Here is a 21,351-nt window from a genome sequence, read left to right as displayed (position 1 = left end):
GCTACAGGGTATTATGCTCAGTGAAATAAGCCAGGCGGAGAAAGAGAAGTACCAAATGATTTCACTCATCTGTGGAGCATAAGAACAAAGAAAAAACTGAAGGAGCAAAACAGCAGAAGACTCACAGAACCCAAGAAGGGACTAACAGTTACCAAAGGGAAAGGGACTGGGGAGGAGGGGTGGGAAGAGAAGGATAAGGAGTGGGGGGAAGAAAGGGGGCATTATGATTAGCATGTATAATGTGGGGGTGGGGCACAGGGAAGGCTGTACAACACAGAGAAGACAAGTAGTGATTCTACAACATCTTACTACGCTGATGAACAGTGACTGTAATGGGGTATGTGGGGGGAACTTGGTGATGGGGGAGTCTAGTAAACATAATGTTCCTCATGTAATTGTAGATTAATGATACCAAAAAAAAAAAAAGTAAGGTGCTCTGCCTCATAAAAAAAAAGTAACTTGAAATTTTACTCTTACAAAGGTTTTTTGTTGTCATATATATGTGCAGACAAACCCAACAGAATCCTTCTTCTCTGATCCACCTTACGACTTTTCTTGAAACTCTAGTGTAAAAAACAATATACAATGAATGTTATGTAGTAGATGATAAGAAATTCTGGCACATGTAGTAATGGGATATACAGTAGTAGTATTAGTGCTTCAGAGGAAAAATATGAATGGGGAGCTCTATGGCAGTGGGAACAAATTGTTAATTCCACTGAACTAGAAGCACTAATTCACACTGAGTTAGAAAGTGTGATTTCTTTTAGATTTTGCAAAGGCCTGGTTTCTTGTCACCTTGTCAATTAAGTTTCTAAAATCTATTGATTATACTTGTTTAACTTTCAGCCATAACAATGCTTTATCAAATGTTTTGTTTCTAAGTACTTATGTTTAGGTCCTTTTTTACTGCAGTAAAATTCCCTAATAACATAAAGATATCAAATATTGCATGCATGCACATATCTGATTTTAGTGTCATAAGGCAATGAAATTTGTGAAGCAAAATAACTTAAAAACTGCATGTTCAAATGGGAACATGGATTGGAGGTTTAAGCAAAACTGAAAGACTAATGAAATTGTAAGATAATGGAGAAAATATAGAATAAGTTGAAGGGTTGTGAAAAACATGGCAATAAATGGGTGGTTTGGGGGCTCCATAGAAATAACTTGACAGCCCCAAACACAACTAGTGAACCAGTAGTAGACAGCTGTAAGAAATCTAAAAAAGAAGGATAAAATGTTGAAAAATAATTTCATCTGTAACAGTAACTCCAACTGACTGACAGTGGCTGCCTCATTCTCTGTTAAATTCAGGAAAATTCTAAAGCTGATCATGGCTTAACTAGTAAGTGTGCAGAGATCAAAATAACAGGTACCAGAAATAGTTACAGATGTCAGTATGACATGTATTTATCGTGCTTTACTTAGAGCCTTAATTAAATTAAGCAGTTGGGAATTATAAGGTCCATAATATATTTTATAATTAGGAATAAAGTGAGCACTGACTCCATGAAGTCACTCTTAAGATAATGAGAACATTTGCTATATTAAGACCATGCATGTGTCCCTAGATGTAGTTCTTTACCTAAGTCTGGTTTTATAAATGCTAGTGATAAACTAAGTCTGATTTATATAGTGCACCTGAGAAATACCTGTGACTACGTATCTGGATCAAACTAGAGAAATGAATAGTAGAGCTAGTAATAACTTTTGAAGATAACCACTGCTAATTTGATGATTAATAGTTGCCATTAAATGACTTGTAAAACTATTGTTTTATTTTCTGAGACAAAAATAATATTGAGAAATCAATCATGTCAGTTAAATTCCAGTACATCCATATGATGGAATATACTATAATTGTCAAAAAGAACTGGCAGTGAAAGATTTCCAGAATGAATTGTTAAGTGAAAAAAACAGCAAGAAGTTGCAGAATACTGAAGCTCCTGTTCTTACAAAAGGTTTAGGCTTTAAAAGTTGAAAGGTCATTTGATGTAAGTCCAAAATACTTAAGAGGGTTTATACTTGCATCCTCCAGATACATTTCCATCAGACAGAAAGGTGAATTGGCCCTTCAGTGCTTTCAGAGATGCCCCAGAGAGGTACCTCTTCTTCATGCTGAACTATAAACTACATAAGCAGACCTTTTCCAAAATGGACTAGTTTTGGCAAGACTTAAAAAGTTTGCTGAGGTTAGTGTTCTCTCTTTAGCCTTGATAAACTATACAAATATCACAGAGAACTCATTGGAGGTCAGAGTACTCTGCTTGCTACACTGTCATGAACTCTGATGCTGTAAGTATTCAAAGGGCATAGAACCTATGGAATCATCTATGATTTGTGATATACATTTCATCTTGATTATCTTGAAGTACACCAACTACATACAGGCTGTACAGCACATGGATTAGACTACTGACTCAAGAGCCAAACTGCTTGGGTTCAAGCACCACCACGGCTACCACCACTTATTAGCTATGTGTCTTAAGGCAATTAACTTCTCTAACCCTCTGTTTTTTCATCTGTAAAATTAGGATACAGTGATACCTACTTCTAAGGGTTGCTCTTAGGATTAAATGAGTTAATATATGCAGAGTATTTAGGGCAGTGCCTGACACATAGTAGGAGCTGTATGTGATACTATTAAATTATTATTATTGGACTTCTCCTAAATTTATAATACCTGAGAACAGTCATTTGATGTTAATGTGGTATATACATACATGACATTGAGCCACAAGCTCAAGTAATTCCATTTCATTACTTTTTCGTACTGTTTTGAATTGCCTGGGTGCTGTACTACTCGTAAGTGTATGATCCATCCATCCTTCAGAGTCATTTTTGTTGTTGAATATTTCACCTACATATACTAACTTCAGTATTTTAGTATTATTTCCTATTTTTATTTTCTCTACTTTTGCTTACATCCTAAACTTCTGTACAAACTGGTTTTATATTTGTGGTATATGATGGGCTTAATGATGTTTTAACTACTTTGAAATCATGCTTGGAGAGAGACTGAAAAATTTTTTTTAATTTAAAATAAAACCAAGTAAAATAACTACGTGGGAGGAAAAAAAGCATTATTTAATAAATAATATTGAATAATTAAGTAAAAATAAGTTAATTTTTTTTAAACTACCAAAAACCAAGTATTTATACAGTTGTAGAAAGATGACAATTTTCCAGAGAAAAGTATAAATGAGAGAAAGTATAAATGACAAAGCTGGTAAGATAAACTACATAAAAATTTAGAATAATACACATCAATAGAATTAAGATTAAAAAGCAATAATCTGGGGCAAATATGCAATAAAGATACAGCTTACAGAAGTACCAATAAATTTAAAATAAACACGTCAGAAAATGACCCAGAATCCCTCATAGATATAAAAATGCAAGACAAAATACCTCACAATTCTCAAGTGAGCAAAATTACATTAAAATGGTCAAATCTGATACCAGCAGGATTATGAAGAAGTTTTAACACTGTTGATGGCACCCCAGATGATTATACCTCTCTCTGCTGGGTCATCAACTGGGCAAAAAGTAATTTGTTATAGAACTGGTGATATTCTTTGACTTGCACATTCTATTTTAAAGTATACAACCCAAGGAAATTACTTTAAAGAAAAAAAAAAGCTGTACATAATTATCTATATTAGCATCTGAGAAAGACAATTATAATAATTAATGACAGAAACAAAAATACATTACCAATGAGATATCACCTCACACCAGTTAGGATGGTCAACACAGAAAAGACTAGGAACAACAAATGCTGGCGAGGATGCGGAGAAAGGGGAACCCTCCTACACTGCTGGTGGGAATGTAAACTAGTTCAACCATTGTGGAAAGCAATATGGAGGTTCCTCAAAAAACTCAAAATAGAAATACCATTTAACCCAGGAATTCCACTCCTAAGGAATTTACCCTAAGAATGCAGGAGCCCAGTTTCAAAAAGACATATGCACACCTATGTTTATTGCACCACTATTTACAATAGCCAAGAAATGGAAGCAATCTAAGTGTTCATCAGTAGATGAATGGATAAAGAAGATGTGGTACATATACACAATGGAATATTATTCAGCCATAAGAAGAAGAAAACAAATCCTACCATTTGCAACAACATGGATGGAGCTAGAGGGTATTATGCTCAGTGAAATAAGCCAGGTGGAAAAAGACAAGTACCAAATGATTTCACTCATCTATGGAGCATAAGAACAAAGCAAAAACTGAAGGAACAAAACAGCAGCAGACTCATAGAACTCAAGAGTGGACTAACAGTTACCAAAGGGAAAGGAACTGGGGAAGGTAGGTGGGAAGGGAGGGAGAAGGGGAATAAGGGTCATTACGATTAGCACACATAACATAGGTTGGGGGGGCACAAGGAAGGCAGTATAGCACAGAGAAGACAAGTAGTGACTCTATAGCATCTTACTATGCTGATGGACAGTGACTGTAATGGGGTATGTGGTGGAGACTTGATAATGGGGGGAATCTGGTAACCACAATGCTGCTCACGTGATTGTATATTAATGATATCAAATATATATATATATATATACACACATTACCAACAGATTGTTTATTGAGCATTTATTACCATGCCAGAAGGCTGAGCCAAGTGCTTTAAATATATTAATTCTCATTTAATTCTTCAGTTCTATGAGGCAATTGTTATCTTTAATTTTATAGATGAGAAAACTGAAATACTAAGATATTATGTAATTTGCCCAAGGTATACAGCTGTGCATTTGAGTGACACGGTGTTTACATGGAGGCTGTAGAGTCTAAATCCATGCTCTTAGCCACAGGATACAGACTCTTTTCTAATAAAAAGCCTGGTGAAAAACACCTAAAGATTGGAAAATGATTAAGTAAACCACAGTGTAAAACCTGAAGCAACTGTACAGTTATTAAAAATAGCGTATAAGGAAGTCCCACAGATAAAAGGAAAAGTTTTTATGAATGACTGTCAATCATAAATAAAAAACAAAAACGATACCCAGAATCTGATTATGGTCATAAAAAGTGATGGCATTCCATATATTTTATTCATTTATGGTTCAAGAAACATGAATAGATTACAAACCTTCTGCATACAGTCGTTCTGCAAGGAAAACTGCATCTCGGTAAGCATAGTGGTTTAGTGCTTGCCATATAGCAGCCTGCAAGTGGAGCAAAAAGAGCATAAACATACAAACATATGGAGTTTCAAGGTAACTCCTAGCACACAGACTTGCCTATAATATCAACATCCCTAATTTAATAAAACATCAGTGCCCAAAGTGGTAAACTCCATAGTGTGTTAAATAAGTCTCTTCAAGGCATGGCTCCTAATACCTGAACTTATTCAACTCTCCACAGACTTTTAGGCCTCTGTGCCTTTGGACTTTAGTTTACTTCTTTTTGGGTAATGTGGGCTCACCTACCTCCCCTTATAAACTGCTCACCCCTAAGACCCAACTTAAATAACACCTTAAATAACATCTGCTTCATGCAGCTTTTCTAGCTGATCTCCAGACACTTCTTCGGTAAACTTATCTCTTCCAGTGGAGCACTCATATCAGCTATTCATTTACAGGTTTGCCTACCCCACTAAACTACACTTTTCATGATACACGTGAGGGAGATATTCAAACGTATGTCACCCTCTCACAAAAACCTTACCACCAGTTACCACCAGTTACCTGTAATGCTACTTTATTCTCATCCACTCAAGGAAGCATACTAGAATACAAATAAATAAATCTATCATAGGAAAAACTTTTAATTTAACATATTTTTTTATTTTCAGAGTTATGAAACATATTACATAAAGTATGCATCAGATAGAAGGACATTTTAAGTAATAATAAACAAAAACATTCAGAACCATGTACTCACTATCGAGCTTGACATAAAATGTTACCAGTCTCTTTAAAGATATCCCCTCCCTAAGGGCTTCTCATTGGTCACATAACTTCTCTCTGACTTAAAGAGGAAACCACCATCCTGAATTTTATTAATCTTTCTTTTGGTTTTCCTCACAATTTTTATACATTTGTATGTATCATCCTTAAGCAATGTAACATTTAGTTTCCCTCTTTTTGAATTTTAAATAAATACCATCATATTATATATATTCTGCTATGATTTGCTTTTATAACCCAATATTACATTTTGAAAATTCATCCTTGATATATGGGCCTGGAGTTAATTCATTTACATTGCTAAATAACTAATATTTCCATGGTATAAATATACCAAAATGTATTTTATTCATTTTATAGCATATGAACATTTGTGTTTTTCCCCCAGTTATAACAATGCTGCAACATTATATTCATCTGAGTCCATGCCTAAGAATTTATCCAAATTAAGATATATACTTAAAATGAAATTATGGGGTTGAGTATATATGCATGTTCATCTTTACTAAGTAATATCAAATCATTTTCTGAAATTGTTGGTTTAATTTACACTGTTAACAACGTTTGAGTTTCTAGTAAATTCAGAAAGATTGAAATCGTACTAACCAACTTCTCAGATAACAAAGGTATAAAACTACAAATAAATTGTACAAAGAAAACAAAAAGGCTCACAAACACATGAAGGCTTAACAACACACTCCTACATAATCGATGGATCAATGAACAAATTAAAACAGAGATCAAGCAACATATGGAGACAAATGAAAACAACAGCACAATGCCCCAACTTCTGTGGGATACAGTGAAGGCAGTTCTAAGAGGAAAGTACATAGCAATCCAGGCCTATTTAAAGAAGGAAGAACAATCCCAAATGAATAGTCAGCTTAAACTCACAACTACTGAAACTGGAAAAAGAAGAACAAATGAGGCCCAAAGTCAGCAGAAGGAGGGACATAATAAAGATCAGAGAAGAAGTAAATAAAATTGAGAAGAATAAAACAATAGAAAAAATTAATGAAACCAAGAGCCGGTTCTTTGAGAAAATAAACAAAACAGATAAACCCCTAGCCAGACTTATTAAGAAGAAAAGAGAATCTACACACATAAACAGAATCAGAGATGAGAAAGGAAAAATCACAATGGACACCACAGAAACACAAAGAATTATTAGAGAATACTATGAAAATCTATATGCTAACAAACTGGATAACCTAGAAGAAATGGACAACTTTCTAGAAAAATACAACCTTCCAAGACTGACCCAGGAAGAAACAGAAAATCTAAACAGACCAATTACCAGCAATGAAATTGAATCGGTAATAAAAAAACTACCCAAGAACAAAATTCCCGGTCCAGATGGCTTCACTACTGAATTTTATCAGACATTTAGAGGAGACATAATACCCATTCTCCTTAAAGTTTTCCAAAAAATAGAAGATGATGGAGTACTTCCAAACTCATTCTATGAAGCCACCAGCATCACTCTAATATCAAAACCAGGAAAAGACACCACACAAAAAAGAAAACTACAGACCAATTTCCCTGATGAACATAGATGCAAAAAATACTCAACAAAATATTAGCAAACCAAACTCAAAAATACATCAAGAGGCTCATACACCATGATCAAGTGGGATTCATCCCAGGGATGCAAGGATGGTACAACACTCGAAAATCCATCAACATTATCCACCACATCAACAAAAGGGACAAAAACCACATGATCATTTCCATAGATGCTGAAAAAGCATTCGACAAAATTCAACATCCATTCATGATAAAAACTCTCAACAAAATGGGTATAGAGGGCAAGTACCTCAACATAATAAAGGCCATATATGATAAACCCACAGCCAACATCATACTTAACAGTGAGAAGCTGAAAACTTTTCCTCTAAGATCGGGAACAAGACAAGGATGCCCACTCTCCCCACTTTTATTCAACATAATACTGGAGGTCCTAGCCACAGCAATCAGACAACATAAAGAAATAAAAGGCATCCAGACTGGCAAGGAAGAAGTTAAACTGTCCCTGTTTGGAGATGACATGATACTGTACATAAAAAACCCTAAAGAATCCACTCCAAAACTACTAGAACTGTTATCTGAATTCAGCGAAGTTGTAGGATACAAAATTAATAATACACAGAAATTTGTTGCATTCCTATACACTAACAATGAACGAGCAGAAAGAGAAATCAGGAAAACAATTCCATTCACAATTGCATAAGAATAAAATACCTAGGAATAAACCTAACCAAGGAAGTGAAAGACCTATACCCTGAAAACTACAAGACACTCCTAAGAGAAATTAAAGAGGACACTAACAAATGGAAACTCATCCCATGCTCTTGGGTAGGAAGAATTAATATTGCCAAAATGGCCATCCTGCCAAAAGTAATCTACAGATTCTATGCAATCCCTATCAAAATACTGACAGCATTCTTCAACAAACTGGAACAAATAGTTCTAAAATTCATATGGAACCACAAAAGACCCCGAATAGCCAAAGCAATCCTGAGAAGGAAGAATAAAGCAGGGGGGAATCTCGCTTCCCAACTTCAAGCTCTACTACAAAGCCACAGTAATCAAGACAATTTGATAGAGAGTCCAGATATTAACCCAAGCATATATAGTCAGTTAATATATGATAAAGGAGCCATGGACATACAATGGGGGAATGACAGCCTCTTCAACAGCTGGTGTTGGCAAAACTGGACAGCTACACGTAAGAGAATGAAACTGGATTACTGTCTAACTCCATACATAAAAGTAAACTCGAAATGGATCAAAGACCTGAACGTAAGTCGTGAAACCATAAAAGTCTTAGAAGAAAACATAGGCATAACTCTCTTGAATATAAACATGAACAACTTCTTCATGATCATATCTCCACAGGCAAGGGAAACAAAAGCAAAAATGAACAAGTGGAACTATATCAAACTAAAAAGCTTCGGCACAGCAAAGGATACCATTAGTAGAACAAAAAGGCATCCTACAGTATGGGAGAATATATTCATAAATGACAGATCCGATAAGGGGTTGACATCCAAAATATACAAAGAGCTCACGCACCTCAACAAACAAAAAGCAAATAATCCAATTAAAAAATGGGCAGAGCATCTAAACAGACAGTTCTCCAAAGAAGAAATTCAGATGGCCAACAGGCACATGAAAAGATGCTCCACATCGTTTATCATCAGGGAAATGCAAATTAAAACCACAGTGAGATATCACCTCACACCAGTTAGGTGTTTGGCCACCATCCAAAAGACAAACAACAAATGCTGGCAAAGTTGTGGAGAAAGGGGAACCCTCCTACACTGCTGGTGGGAATGTACATTAGTGGAAAGCAGTATGGAGGTTCCTCAAAAAACTCAAAATAGAAATACCATTTGACCAAGGAATTCCACTCCTAGGAATTTACCCTAAGAATGCAGGAGTTCAGTTTGAAAAAGACATATGCACACGTATGTTTATCGCAGCACTATTTACAATAGCCAAGAAATGGAAGCAACCTAAGTGTCCATCAGTAGATGAATGGATAAAGAAGATGTGGTACATACACACAATGGAATATTATTCAGCCATAGGAAGAAAAAAATCCTCCATTTGCAGCAACATGGATGGAGTTAGAGGGTATTATGCTCAGTCAAATAAGCCAGGTGGAGAAAGACAAGTATCAAATGATTTCACTCACCTGTGGAGTATAAAAACAAAGAAAAAACTGAAGGAACAAAATAGCAGCAGACTCACAGAACCCAAGAATGGACTAGCAGTTACCAAAGGGCAAGGGGTTGGGAAGGGTAGGTGGGAAGGGAGGGATAAGGGGATTAAGGGGCTTTATGGTTAGCACACATAATATAGGGGGAGAAGGGAGGGCAAAGGGCAGTATAGCACAAAGAAGACAAGTAGTGACTCTATAGCATCTTACTTCATTGATGGACAGTGACTGTAATGGGGTATGTGGTGGGGACTTGATAATGGGGGGAAATCTAGTAACCACAATGTTGCTCATGTGATTGTATATTAATGAAACCAAAAAACCCAGAATACTGTATGAGTTTCTATTATTCCAAATCCTTATCTACACTAAGTATTGTCAAACTTTCTAATTTTAACCAATGATAGATGTAAAATGGCATGTTTTAAATTAGCATTTCCCTGAACATTAAGATGAGGCTGTGTTCACTGGTAATTTATTTCCTATTTATTGGTCTGTCAAATGCCTGTTCATGTGTCATACATTTTTCTGTTGGACAACATGCCTTTTCTTACTATATTACCTGGCATTTTTAGGAGCACTAGACCAGAAAGATTTCTTTTAATTTTGTGTGTCATGTAACATTAACTTTTAGCCTTTCACATAAGTTACCTGGGTATGTTTACATTTTACCTATCATTTTTAGACACCAAAGGAGTTTCTTTTAACCCCTCTGGATTTCTTTTCTGTCATAATATAAGAAAGTTCTCCAATTAATTTAAAAAATTATTCATGAACTTACATATTTTTAGTAACTACTTTTGAGATATCTCCCAGCTGATCATGAATTAACAGTGTTGTTTTTTATTTTAACATGTACACTAGCTCATAATTTGTTGAGTGATTTAATAATTGTTAGGATAAAACCAGTAAGTTCTGATTACCTAATGAAGATCATTAGCTAACATTATAATAGTAAATAGTAAACCTAGATTACACTTTAAGTGATTAGTATACTTGGATATAGTAAAAACTCAAACATTTGAATGAATAAACAAATGTTCAGTAACACTGTGATGAATATGATTAATTCTAATTTTTTAAATTAAATGTCCCAAAAGTAGTTGGTGACATACTTAGCCCAAGGGTATATTTTTCTATTTCCTCAAGAAAGAAACTGGTAAATTAACTTTGTTTGGAATCTCTGGTTTAACCTTATTGTTTACAGTCTAAATTTTATAAAGTCTCAGAGATGTCTGATCTGACCATTCCCATCCATATACAAGGGAAAGGAAGAAGATGAGAATTTAAAGTTATTTTTAGTTAAATATACTAACACAGGCAGCATTTTTCTCCAATGTTAGTGTTCTTAACCCAGTTATTTCCAGCTACTTCAAGAACTACCTAAAACTTTGCTACTCAGAGTGGTCCCTGGAACAGCAATGCTAGCATCCCCTGGGAGCTTTCTCAAAAGTGTGGAATCTCAGACCCCACCCTAGACTTACTGAATCAGAATCTGCATTTTTAACAAGATCCCCAGGTGATTTATATATATATAAAAGTTTGAAAGTTCTGATCTAAAGAAGACTTATTCTAACTAAAAACTTCTCTGCTCAGAGGAATCCCCAAAGCCAAAGAGGTTGTCTCATGCAATGTTAATTCAAGATGTTATGCTAAATTTCTAATCCTTTAGGATATGTTCCTTTGCTTTAAAAGAAAGTCTTGAATTACTCAAGTTTTAAGGCCTCTTGTTTGTAGGTCTTCATGTTCCTTCTTGGACCAAACCCATTTCTTATGCCTATTAAAACATCCCATGTTAATGGAAAGAACCCCAATACCATCTCCTTTCATGACCCACCTAAATTAGTTGGGCTACAAAGAACTGTTCCTTTGGTCTGAAATTCAATACCAACTACCATTTCACTTTTCCAAAATATTTTCAGAAGTAGCTGTCATATCCTGTAAGATGATTCCACCAATGTGCATAAAAATGTGATTTGTCTGCTTTAAATAAGAGAAACCCTAGAATTTTCAGATGCTTATAGACTCCATAATATTTGCCAAAAAGCCAAATTTGTCCAAATGCCCTATTTATAATCTCCAGAAGACAAAGCTGCCATATATGCTTGTTGCTAGAATACCTCCATACAAATTAATCCCACAGTGTCTCTCAGTATCACAGAAAAGAATACTTTGAATACTGAAATTTCATACCACACTAAAAAGACTCATTAGTAATAGGAGGGTCCTCCATATTACTGGGAATAAAGAAGATGTGAAGAGAAAAGAGAAAGCCACAAAATACCACTAAGACCTGTTTAAGCGGACTGTTAGAGCATTACATGATTCTTCCCTAATTAGAACCTCATAAATAAAAAAGCAAGTTGTGCTGAAACAACCAAAACCCCCAATAACATGTACCATATTGTTACGGATAACTCCTCCCCATACCATTAACTAAGGGTCTAACCAGTCCTTGGCTTTGCTTCTGACAGCATCTGCCCATGCGGAGAGCAGCAGCACACTTAGCTATTTAGACTACAAAGGTAGACACTACTATTATGTGAAGGATTGTTTTTGTTCTGTTTTGTTTTTTACTGATTTCAGCATGACTTATGAATGAAAAGCAATGGGGCAGGTGTGTCTTGTCTAGCCTTTCTGAACTGGAGGGCTCTAGTACTCATTCATCCAATAAATACTTACTGAGTTCTTACTATGTGCCAGGCACTTTCTAGACTCTAGGAGTACAGTGACCCAGTAATTAACAACCAGTTTCTGTTCTCATGGAGTACCTTTCAGTGTCACTCCTGTTTAGCTCAGTGGCTATCAACCTTTGCCTGATGGTGCTCTATACCTCAGATTCACCAAATCAAATTCCTGGAAGCTGGGGTTGAGTTCAGGTACCTTTACTTTTAAACCTTTATATCGGTAAGCAGAGTTCAGAACGAGTCTTCTACTTTTCTAGATATGTAGTTCTTCCTTTCTTTATAGCACAGTCTTCTGAAAAACTTATCAAAACTATGTACCTCCTCCCCAGGAAAAAGCACGAGCACATATATACAGAAAACCTGTGTACAGTGTTAGGGGTTCACAGATATCCTAGTTCATTAAGAATTATTGGTCTAGCTGATGGGAGATAGTATCAGTCTGATACATAATGGATGTGCAACAAATATTTGTGGGAATAAATTTTGATACTTAGAAGAAAGGGGAAAAGACAAGTTACTGACCTAGAAGGGCACTTCCTCTTTCGTGTATTAGGGACTACCACAGTCCTAGTGCCTTGAGCACTAGTGCTGCCAGGACTGGAAAGTGTTTGTTTGAAACTCAAAATGTTGTTTACCATACAAGGTCACAGATGTCGGGCAAGTATACATGAAATAATAAACATATTGGTAACTCAATTGGGGTACATTATGGATTTAAACGGTTTTAATGGACTGGCTACTGAATCTAACCATCCTTTACAGAATTGAACCTAAAGAAAGGTACCTAGAATCTATTCCCTCTTTCCTAGTCCCTGTCCATAACAAAATTTTCATTCTTTTAAAACTCTTACAGTCTCCTAAGTGGTCTTCCTGCCTGCAAGCTTACTGTAATCCATCCTGTCCCAGAATTACTTTACTCAAACAAATATCATCACTGCTAAACAGAAGATGATAGATAGTGAGGGACTTGGCTTCAAATCCTCATTCCATGACTTACTACTTCTGGGTCTTGAGCAAGTAACTTACTGTCTCAAGTCTTAGTCTCTCACTTAAAACGTAAGATTCCAGTAAAGTACATAACGGTTTCCAAGCACATAACTAGTAATTTAGTCAGTACATTTTAGCTGCTGCCATCATCATATCTTCCTCCTTGATCAAAACTTTCTAGACTCCTCTTGAATAGCCCCACAAAGTTTACAAAATAAGTATTATAGAATAAAGCACAAACTCCTTAGTAAACCATTCAAATTCCATCTGGCTTTAATCTCCCCTTTTCAGCTGTTTTCATATCTTATCAAAGCTGCCTATGGTCTTGAGCCAGAAAAAGCCTCCATTGGTCCCTAAATATCCCTGTATTTTCATACTTCAGAGTCTGCATCTGTTGGGGCTGCTATTCTTTGTCTTTAACTTCTATCTTCTGAAATTTTAGTTATCCTTTCTTTAAAATTCAGCTTGCATGTTGCTCTGCTTTTTATGAACCCTTCACTGATCTACCCAATACAAAAGTAATTACCCTATCCTCTGAGGTTCTAGACAATTTGGTTTATACTTTTTTATTCAGGGTGTTTATTAGATTTGGTTATATTATTTGGTTAATTAGGTTGTGACTTCTTGAGGATCAAAACCAGATTCTATTTTTCCCTATAATTCCCTGGTTATTTTACTTAAATAGTTACTTACCTAGTTATCTTAGTTAACTGCCTTTAAACATAGTAAGTGCTCAATAAATGCTGAATGAGTATTTGTTTTGGAAATCAATCCATTTTCCATTTACTAACCTACAAACTTATAGAAACCCAACCTGAAGGTAAAACACAAGTTAGGACATTCCTACCATAATTAACTTTTATTAATATGAATAAAAGGAAACACTAATGTTGACAATACAGACAACACAAAATAACACCTAGTTATTTCTTCTTTGACACAATAAACATGAAAGAGCAAAGTAAGCAAGAATCTGGTAAGGAGATATGGGGGTCAGTCTGACAGTGAGGTTGAAACTGCTCAGGTTTTTGGGCAAAAAAATCTCTCAGTGGTGTGATCTATAAATACCTGGAAGATATCCAGATTTTTCTGGTTAATAGCAGCCTAGATCATGTCATATACTTCCCTCAATACTACTCAGATTCTTTGCCTTACCATCTTACTCAATATGCCTACCACTTTTGAAACACATCATTCATTCATTCAGTAAACATTTATTGAGCATCTGCTTTAACGTATGATCCTGATGTCAGTAAAAAATAACAAAACCCAATCTGAGAAAATCAAATTCTTTAGGTGGGCTTTACAAAGCCTTAACATTTTGGATTTTTAGGTCTTAAGCGACAGTAAGAAATTGTGAATAAAGTCAGGCATTAATTTCGTAAGCACCTTTTTGGTCACTGTCATAGTCACTCTGATTTTTGTTTTCTGGGAAGCTGAGCCTTAGAACAAAACTATGTGGTGTTGGCAAGGAATGAATATAAGAGCAGGTGTTAAAATATGCTACAGAAACACTGCCATCTAGCCTACATCTCCTCTATACTACCTCACAGCAAAGAGATAAACTATGAGTGTTTTCCTAAGAGAATTTCAACATTTGGGCTGCATAATGACTCCAGAAAAGTCACTCAGAAAACAACTGACTCAACAATTATTTCTTGAATGCTTATTAACCCCAATCCAGGTCAGATAAAGAGGGTCCTTCTGACACTAACGAAGATGACCAAGTCATTTCTCTGACCTCTAGTTTTAATCATCTGTGAAATAAAGATAAAAACACTCATCTCTGAGATAAGTCTGGCACAATGCTTGGATGAATTCTAAACCCTACAAGAACTTATCTGGACCTCTCGTATTCTACCAGAACACATATGACTTAGGGTTCTGGAACCATATGCGCAAGTATCTTTCAAAATGCTACATCTTTAAATTAGTCAACTGCAGTAATAATGAAAGGAAGAAACTCAATAAACATTTACTTTTTTTAAAAATTAATGTATCATTGATATACAAGTTATGCTCAGGTTTCACATGAGCAACGATGTGGTTATTGCATTCACCCATATTATCAAGTCCCCCACACACACCCCGTTGCAGTCACTGTCCACCAGTGTACTAAGATGCTATAGAGTCACTACTTGTCTTATCTGTGCTATACTGCCTTCCCCTTGCCTCCCTGCCCCCCCATATTATGTGTGCTAACCATAAAGCCCCTTAATCCCCTTATCCCTCCCTTCCCACCCACCCTTCACAACCCCTTGCCCTTTGGTAACTGCTAGTCCATTCCTGGGTTCTGTGAGTCTGCTGCTGTTTTGTTTCTTCAGTTTTTGCTTTGTTGTTATACTCCACAGGTGAGTGAAATCATTTGGGCCTTTCCTTTCTCCGCCTGACTTATTTCACTGAGCATAATACCCTCTAGCTCCATCCATGTTGTTGCAAATGGTAGGATTTGTTTTCTTCTTCTTATGGCTGAATAATATTCCATTGTGTATATGTACCACATCTTCTTTATCCATTCATCTACTGATGAACACTTAGGTTGCTTCCATTTCTTGGCTATTGTGAATAGTGCTGCGATAAACATAGGGGTGCATATGTCTTTTTGAAACTGGGCTCCTGCATTCTTAGGGTAAATTCCTAGGAGTGGAATTCCTGGGTTAAATAGTATTTCTATTTTGAGTTTTTTGAGGAACCTACATATTGCTTTCTACAATGGTTGAACTAGTTTACATTCCCACCAGCAGTATAGGAGGGTTCCCCTTTCTCCACATCCTCACCAGCATTTGTTGTTGTTTGTCTTTTGGATGTTGGCCATCCTAACTGGTGTAAGGTGTTATCTCATTGTGGTTTTAATTTGCATTTACTAAACATTCTCTTTTTAAAGGTGACCATTTCTTCCCTGGATTGCTTTAATAGCGTCTCATCTTATAGGGATTGATCCATTCTCTCCCTGTAAGGTTTTCAGAAATCATGTCTCATCATATTACCCCTTTACTTAAAAATGCTTCAGTGGCTTCTCATTGTCCTTAATGATAAAAACCAAAGCCACCAAAATAGGCGGTGTGGTACAGTCCATGGTAACCTCTCCACCTCATACTGTATCATGTTCTCCTATGCTGAGTTAGTATGACCTTCTTTCAGCATCTCAAACCTGCCATATTACTGTCCTAATACAGATCCTTTAAATATATATTGTACTTTACGTGGCATAGTCCTCTTTTCCTCCAAATTGTACAAATGCTAGTCATTCTTTGGACTTTTTTCTCAGAGAAAGCTTTTTTGGGACCCCCAGATGACGTTAGGCATCCTTATTAAGCCTCTAACAACACCAAGCACCTTTCCTTTTGAATACTTCTCAGTGTTGTAATTTTACTTATTTAGGAGATTATTTGAGTAATGTCTTCCTCACTATAATACAAACTTGAAAAAGGTAGGGATTACATCTGGTTTTGCTCATTATTGTATTTCTAGCATCTATTATGTACTTTTTAAAGCAGGTACTTAACTAATGTATGTTGAAAGAATAAACAAATGATTTCTGATTTCTGGAAGTCCACCCATTGTTAGCATCTTATTTGTCAGTCTAAGCATTAAGGTTCTATGTTTTCTTGTATATTCAATAGTTAAGGATTTCTGGAAATCTCTATTGAAAGAAATTCCATGCACACAGAAGAATTACTTCATAATGTAAATAATTATCACCTAATTACTCCTTTATAAAATATGGGGGTTTCCTAGGAACCTACTTGTTTAATTTTGCTATAAATCAAAGAATGTGGTGAAAGAAATAATAATCAAAGAACGTGGTGAAAATAAATAATAATACCCAGGATTTGATTTTGGAGATCTGTGTTCAAACTTGTGTGTCCGCACTTCCATCAATGAGACTTTGGGGGAACTGTTTAACTTTTCTCAGCCTCAATTTCCTCATCTGAATAACGGAGCTCTATTTCTTTGATTTGTGAGGATTAAATGAAATGATACATATAAGGTCTCCTAGCATACTGCTGGCACACATTTGGCACTTAAAAAATTCAATAAATATAACAGGTTTCTTTTATGTAACACTTCCCAGCATATCCGCCACAACTCTTTACTTTGTAATTTATAAGTCACAAAAGACTCAGTGATTCACTAGTTACATTAGAACTATTGATCACCAGGTAATTTGATACATGTACTAGGGACATAAAGTCCTAGAATTTTGAATTTTCTTTTGTCTTTTTAAAATTAAAAGGAAAAAAAAGTATCATATTCAAGAGTACTATCCATTTTTTATTTAAAAATCAAGCTTTGTTCAGAGTAACATTATCCCTTTATCACCAGTTTTTAAGAGGGTCAGAAAGGGATTGTGAATGCAGCCAACTTATACTCTTGAAGAAGTGAAACTTATCACAGAGAGAATCCCACATACAGCTCCATCACCACTCTGCTCAAGTACCTCTAAGTTCTTGCGTGATGTCTGTCTCTCTTGGGAGAATGGGGTAGAGAATGGACTAGTCTCTAAGGCACACAAATTGGGAGCTGATGATGAGCGGGCTAAGATGAGGCCCCTGGTCATTCACCTACTTCTGCTCAACTGCTGGTATTGGACCTGTCCCTAGAAGAATATCACTCAGTGCATCACCTCAGGAATTCTACAAATTAAAGCCAGATGGATGAAATGCTGCTAAAGTTATAAAGGCAAACAGAGCTTCATAAGCAAAAGTTTAAAAGAGATATCGTATTAAGTTAATGGGTTAGTCCTAGTTTCATTACTTTAAAAGACAAAACAGCATAAAAATTAAACGACTAATTTCCTTCCTTACTTGCTCTTGAAAATGATTATTTAAAATATAAACAAACCTCTGCAAGTTGTACAACTAATTCAGATTTCAACGTGACCACAAAATTTTGTTTCATCAGAAATGAAAATAGCTGCCTTTTTCTAGACCATGAAAAAATAGATAATAAGAGCGTCAGATAAGAAAGAGAAAAAAAATCACTGAGAAATTTCCCTATTATACCTTACAATTTAATTACTAGAACTCTAATTTAGGTTAGGTCGACATCAGTGGTTCTCAATCTAGGTGACTTTGCCCCCCCTCAAGGGACATTCAGCAATGTCCAGACAGGGAGCATTTTTATTTGTCACAAATAAAGGGCACATCTAGTGAATAGAGGCTAGGAATGCTGCAAAACACTGATAAACAGGACAGCACCCTCAGAACAAAGAATTAGCTTGCTCCAAACATCAACAGTGCCAAAAATGAGAAGCCCTGGTGTACATTACTACGTAACTGGATTATTCTACTAGCTGTATGTTTCCCTCTTATCTTGTCCCTCCTTCCCAACAGAACCAGGTTAATATTCCCAAAGCAGTGCTTTCATTACATAATTCTTCTGTTCAAATACCTATAATGGCTATCTATTACCAATATATTATATCAAACTCCTCAGCTTGGATGTTTAGTCCCCTATAACCTGATTCTACTTGGTTAGCAAAATCTTCTCTCTTCCTGCTCTCAAATCCCATTCTAGCCAAAGCTGTAACTACTTTACTATTCTCTTCTTCCTAAACACCATTCTCAACTTTGGGCTCTTGCTCATGCTATTCCACGCCAAGAATGTTCTTTCTCTTCTCTACCAGTTTAAACTCTTCCAATCTTCTAAAGCTTTAAGTTCTACTTCAAGAAACCTTTCCCATTTTTCTGATCTGCAAGGACCTTTCTCTTTCCTGAATTTATTATTATCTTTGAAATCAAATACATACTGTCTTGAAACATTATCCAACTGTTCTTGTTAAGCATTCTTATCATCCCAACAAGCCTGGACCCCTCCAAGATTACAGGTTGTATCTCCAATGTGTTGGTTTTACAAATATCTCCAATTCAATTTGTTCAAAACAATTCCTAATTGTCCTACTTCAAATCTGTTCCCCCTTCAAAGGATTCATTAAATGGTACCACCAAAATGAAATCCAGGCAGATATTCTTGACCACATTACATTTTCACAATTGTCAGAGAGATCTTAACATCTACATGATATCATGTCAACCCTCTGCTGAAATCCTGCAGTGATTCCCCACTACAACTTAGTATAAAACTGAATTTCTTATAACAGTCTTCCATTATTATGCAACTCCAGCCACACTGACCTTCTTTCACTTCTTTCAATGCCAAGTTCTGCTATGTCTTAGGGACTCTGCACATGCTGTTGTCTCTGCCTGTAATGCTCTTAAATTACAGATTTAGCTTCAATGTTATTTGCTCAAAAAGGACTTTTTTGTTGTTTCCTACTACCTCCTTTGGGGGTCCAACTACAAACCTGACTCTTGGGCATAGGTTAAGTCCCTCCTTTTAAGTCTGTCCTAACACCCTATTTACAGTCCTTATCACAATTTGTAATTATTAATTTGTGATTACTTGTCTAATTCTTTCTATACAGACCATAAGCACAAAAAGGACTATTATCAGGACATAAGTCCATAAAATAATTCAATTAATATGTATTTGTAATGACATCCTCCTTCACTCCCACTCTTTAAAACTTACTCTCTCAGGTCAGGTACTACATAGCACTTATCTTCAAGATACTATATTGTAGCTAAATATAAAATAGGAAAATACAATCTATTTTCCAAAAGAAAATTTCATGAACAAATGTGTTTTGCTAAATTGAATAAATTTTTTTTGAATAAAGATCACATAGTCAAATGCCTATTGACTTATCATTTAAACATACATATTTTTTTAATCATAAAATAGATTAAGAAATTTCATTTTTTTCAACTCTCACTGACTAGAACAATTTTACTGGAACTATTCACATACCTCTTTGACGTCAATAAAGCCATTGTTTTGTTTTTGTTTTTGTTTTGTCATCTAACACAATTTTCCTGAATACACCACCTTTGATTCTAAGTTATTTGAAATATGGTACCCTTTGAAGTCATGTTAAATGTTGTCCCTGTACATCTTATCTCAAGCCAAAAGTATTCTTCACTATCTAATTAGCTCTAAAATGGTATTATGTGTATAGTACCCACTTACTATACTGCTTCTAAGGTGATTTTTACAAGGCTAGTACAACTTCATCCAACACTTAACTGTGAAGTCCTACCCCCAGGAATATTTGATAAATCTATTAAAACATCTTTGCTTTATTTCTTTAAATCAATTTCATCAGGTGAATTTTATAAACATCCAAATTAGCACTGATTCAAGTCATTTAGGCTAGTGTGTCTTCCCCAAACAGGTGTATTAGAAATAAAGCAACTGACAAAATTTCTGTCTCATAATAGGAGATTTCTGTAAAGACTCAAATATAAAGTAACATTTCTCTATGAGAGATAATTTGGAGGAGGAGCTTCTATGAAGGCTTACATGGTCTATGAGACTGGGTATTCCACGTTAAAACTTTAAAGAAACAAAAAAAGCAGAAAACATTTGCTTATCTTTTCTCTCAACTGCTTCCTATGCCTAGTAATTCCATGAACTCTGAGGCACCCCAGAAAGAAACTTTTCAACTTAACTCTCATTCCTTTATAAATACATTCAATCATCTTATTTTCTTCCTTACTCTTTCCCATTTTCAGCATTTTCCCTGATCAGTTGATTTTTATAATTTTAGCCAATGTTGCCTATTCCTCTCACAGATCACTTCTTGAATGACTTGTTCTTATACTCTAAGTTACAACCCAAATTCTAACCCCTAGCCATAGCCTAAAATTTCTTACCACTGTCTCCAAATCTAATGGACAAAGATAGTGCGTGGGGCTGGGGGACAACAAATTTGACTCATAAGCCTTAAAAATACCTAAGTGTATTATTGCTAAGAGCACTTTAAGGAAAAAGAGGAAATCTGATGGACACTATCTAGGAATTGACTACTTATGTGTTTTCTTCTTTTTCCTATTTTTATACAAGTTGAAATTATTATTAAGTAGTGGTTATAGGCTAGCAATGAAACTAGCTTACCATTTTAGGAGCCTTTTGGTGCCAGAAAAGGCAAATGTATCATTAACTATCAAGACAAAATTACAAGAATATG

General features: G+C 35.5%; 1 protein-coding gene and 1 non-coding gene across 8 annotated transcripts in view; one reads left to right on the top strand and one right to left on the bottom strand.

Annotated features, from left to right (window-relative positions):
• The window catches only part of CDC27 (cell division cycle 27), a 69,051-nt gene that overhangs the window by 46,118 nt on the left and 1,582 nt on the right, over positions 1-21,351 (bottom strand). For 6 of the 7 annotated variants that reach the window (XM_057501580.1, XM_036882943.2, XM_036882942.2 and 3 more), the window contains exon 2: positions 5,102-5,177. In XM_057501580.1, coding sequence (XP_057357563.1) covers positions 5,102-5,177 — 76 coding nt within the window. Of the gene's footprint in view, positions 1-5,101; positions 5,178-21,351 lie in introns of those variants that run through there. The other variant, XM_036882945.2, reaches the window with a different exon arrangement.
• On the top strand, positions 1,513-1,621 carry LOC118911349 (small nucleolar RNA SNORA72). The gene has a single exon (XR_005024419.1). It is a non-coding gene; the product is annotated as a small nucleolar RNA SNORA72 (small nucleolar RNA).

Source organism: Manis pentadactyla, chromosome 4 (assembly GCF_030020395.1).
Source record: "Manis pentadactyla isolate mManPen7 chromosome 4, mManPen7.hap1, whole genome shotgun sequence".
NCBI classification, from domain to species: domain Eukaryota; kingdom Metazoa; phylum Chordata; class Mammalia; order Pholidota; family Manidae; genus Manis; species Manis pentadactyla.
The sequence above is the reverse complement of the archived record's forward strand: the minus strand, read 5'-3'. Positions and strand labels throughout refer to the sequence as shown.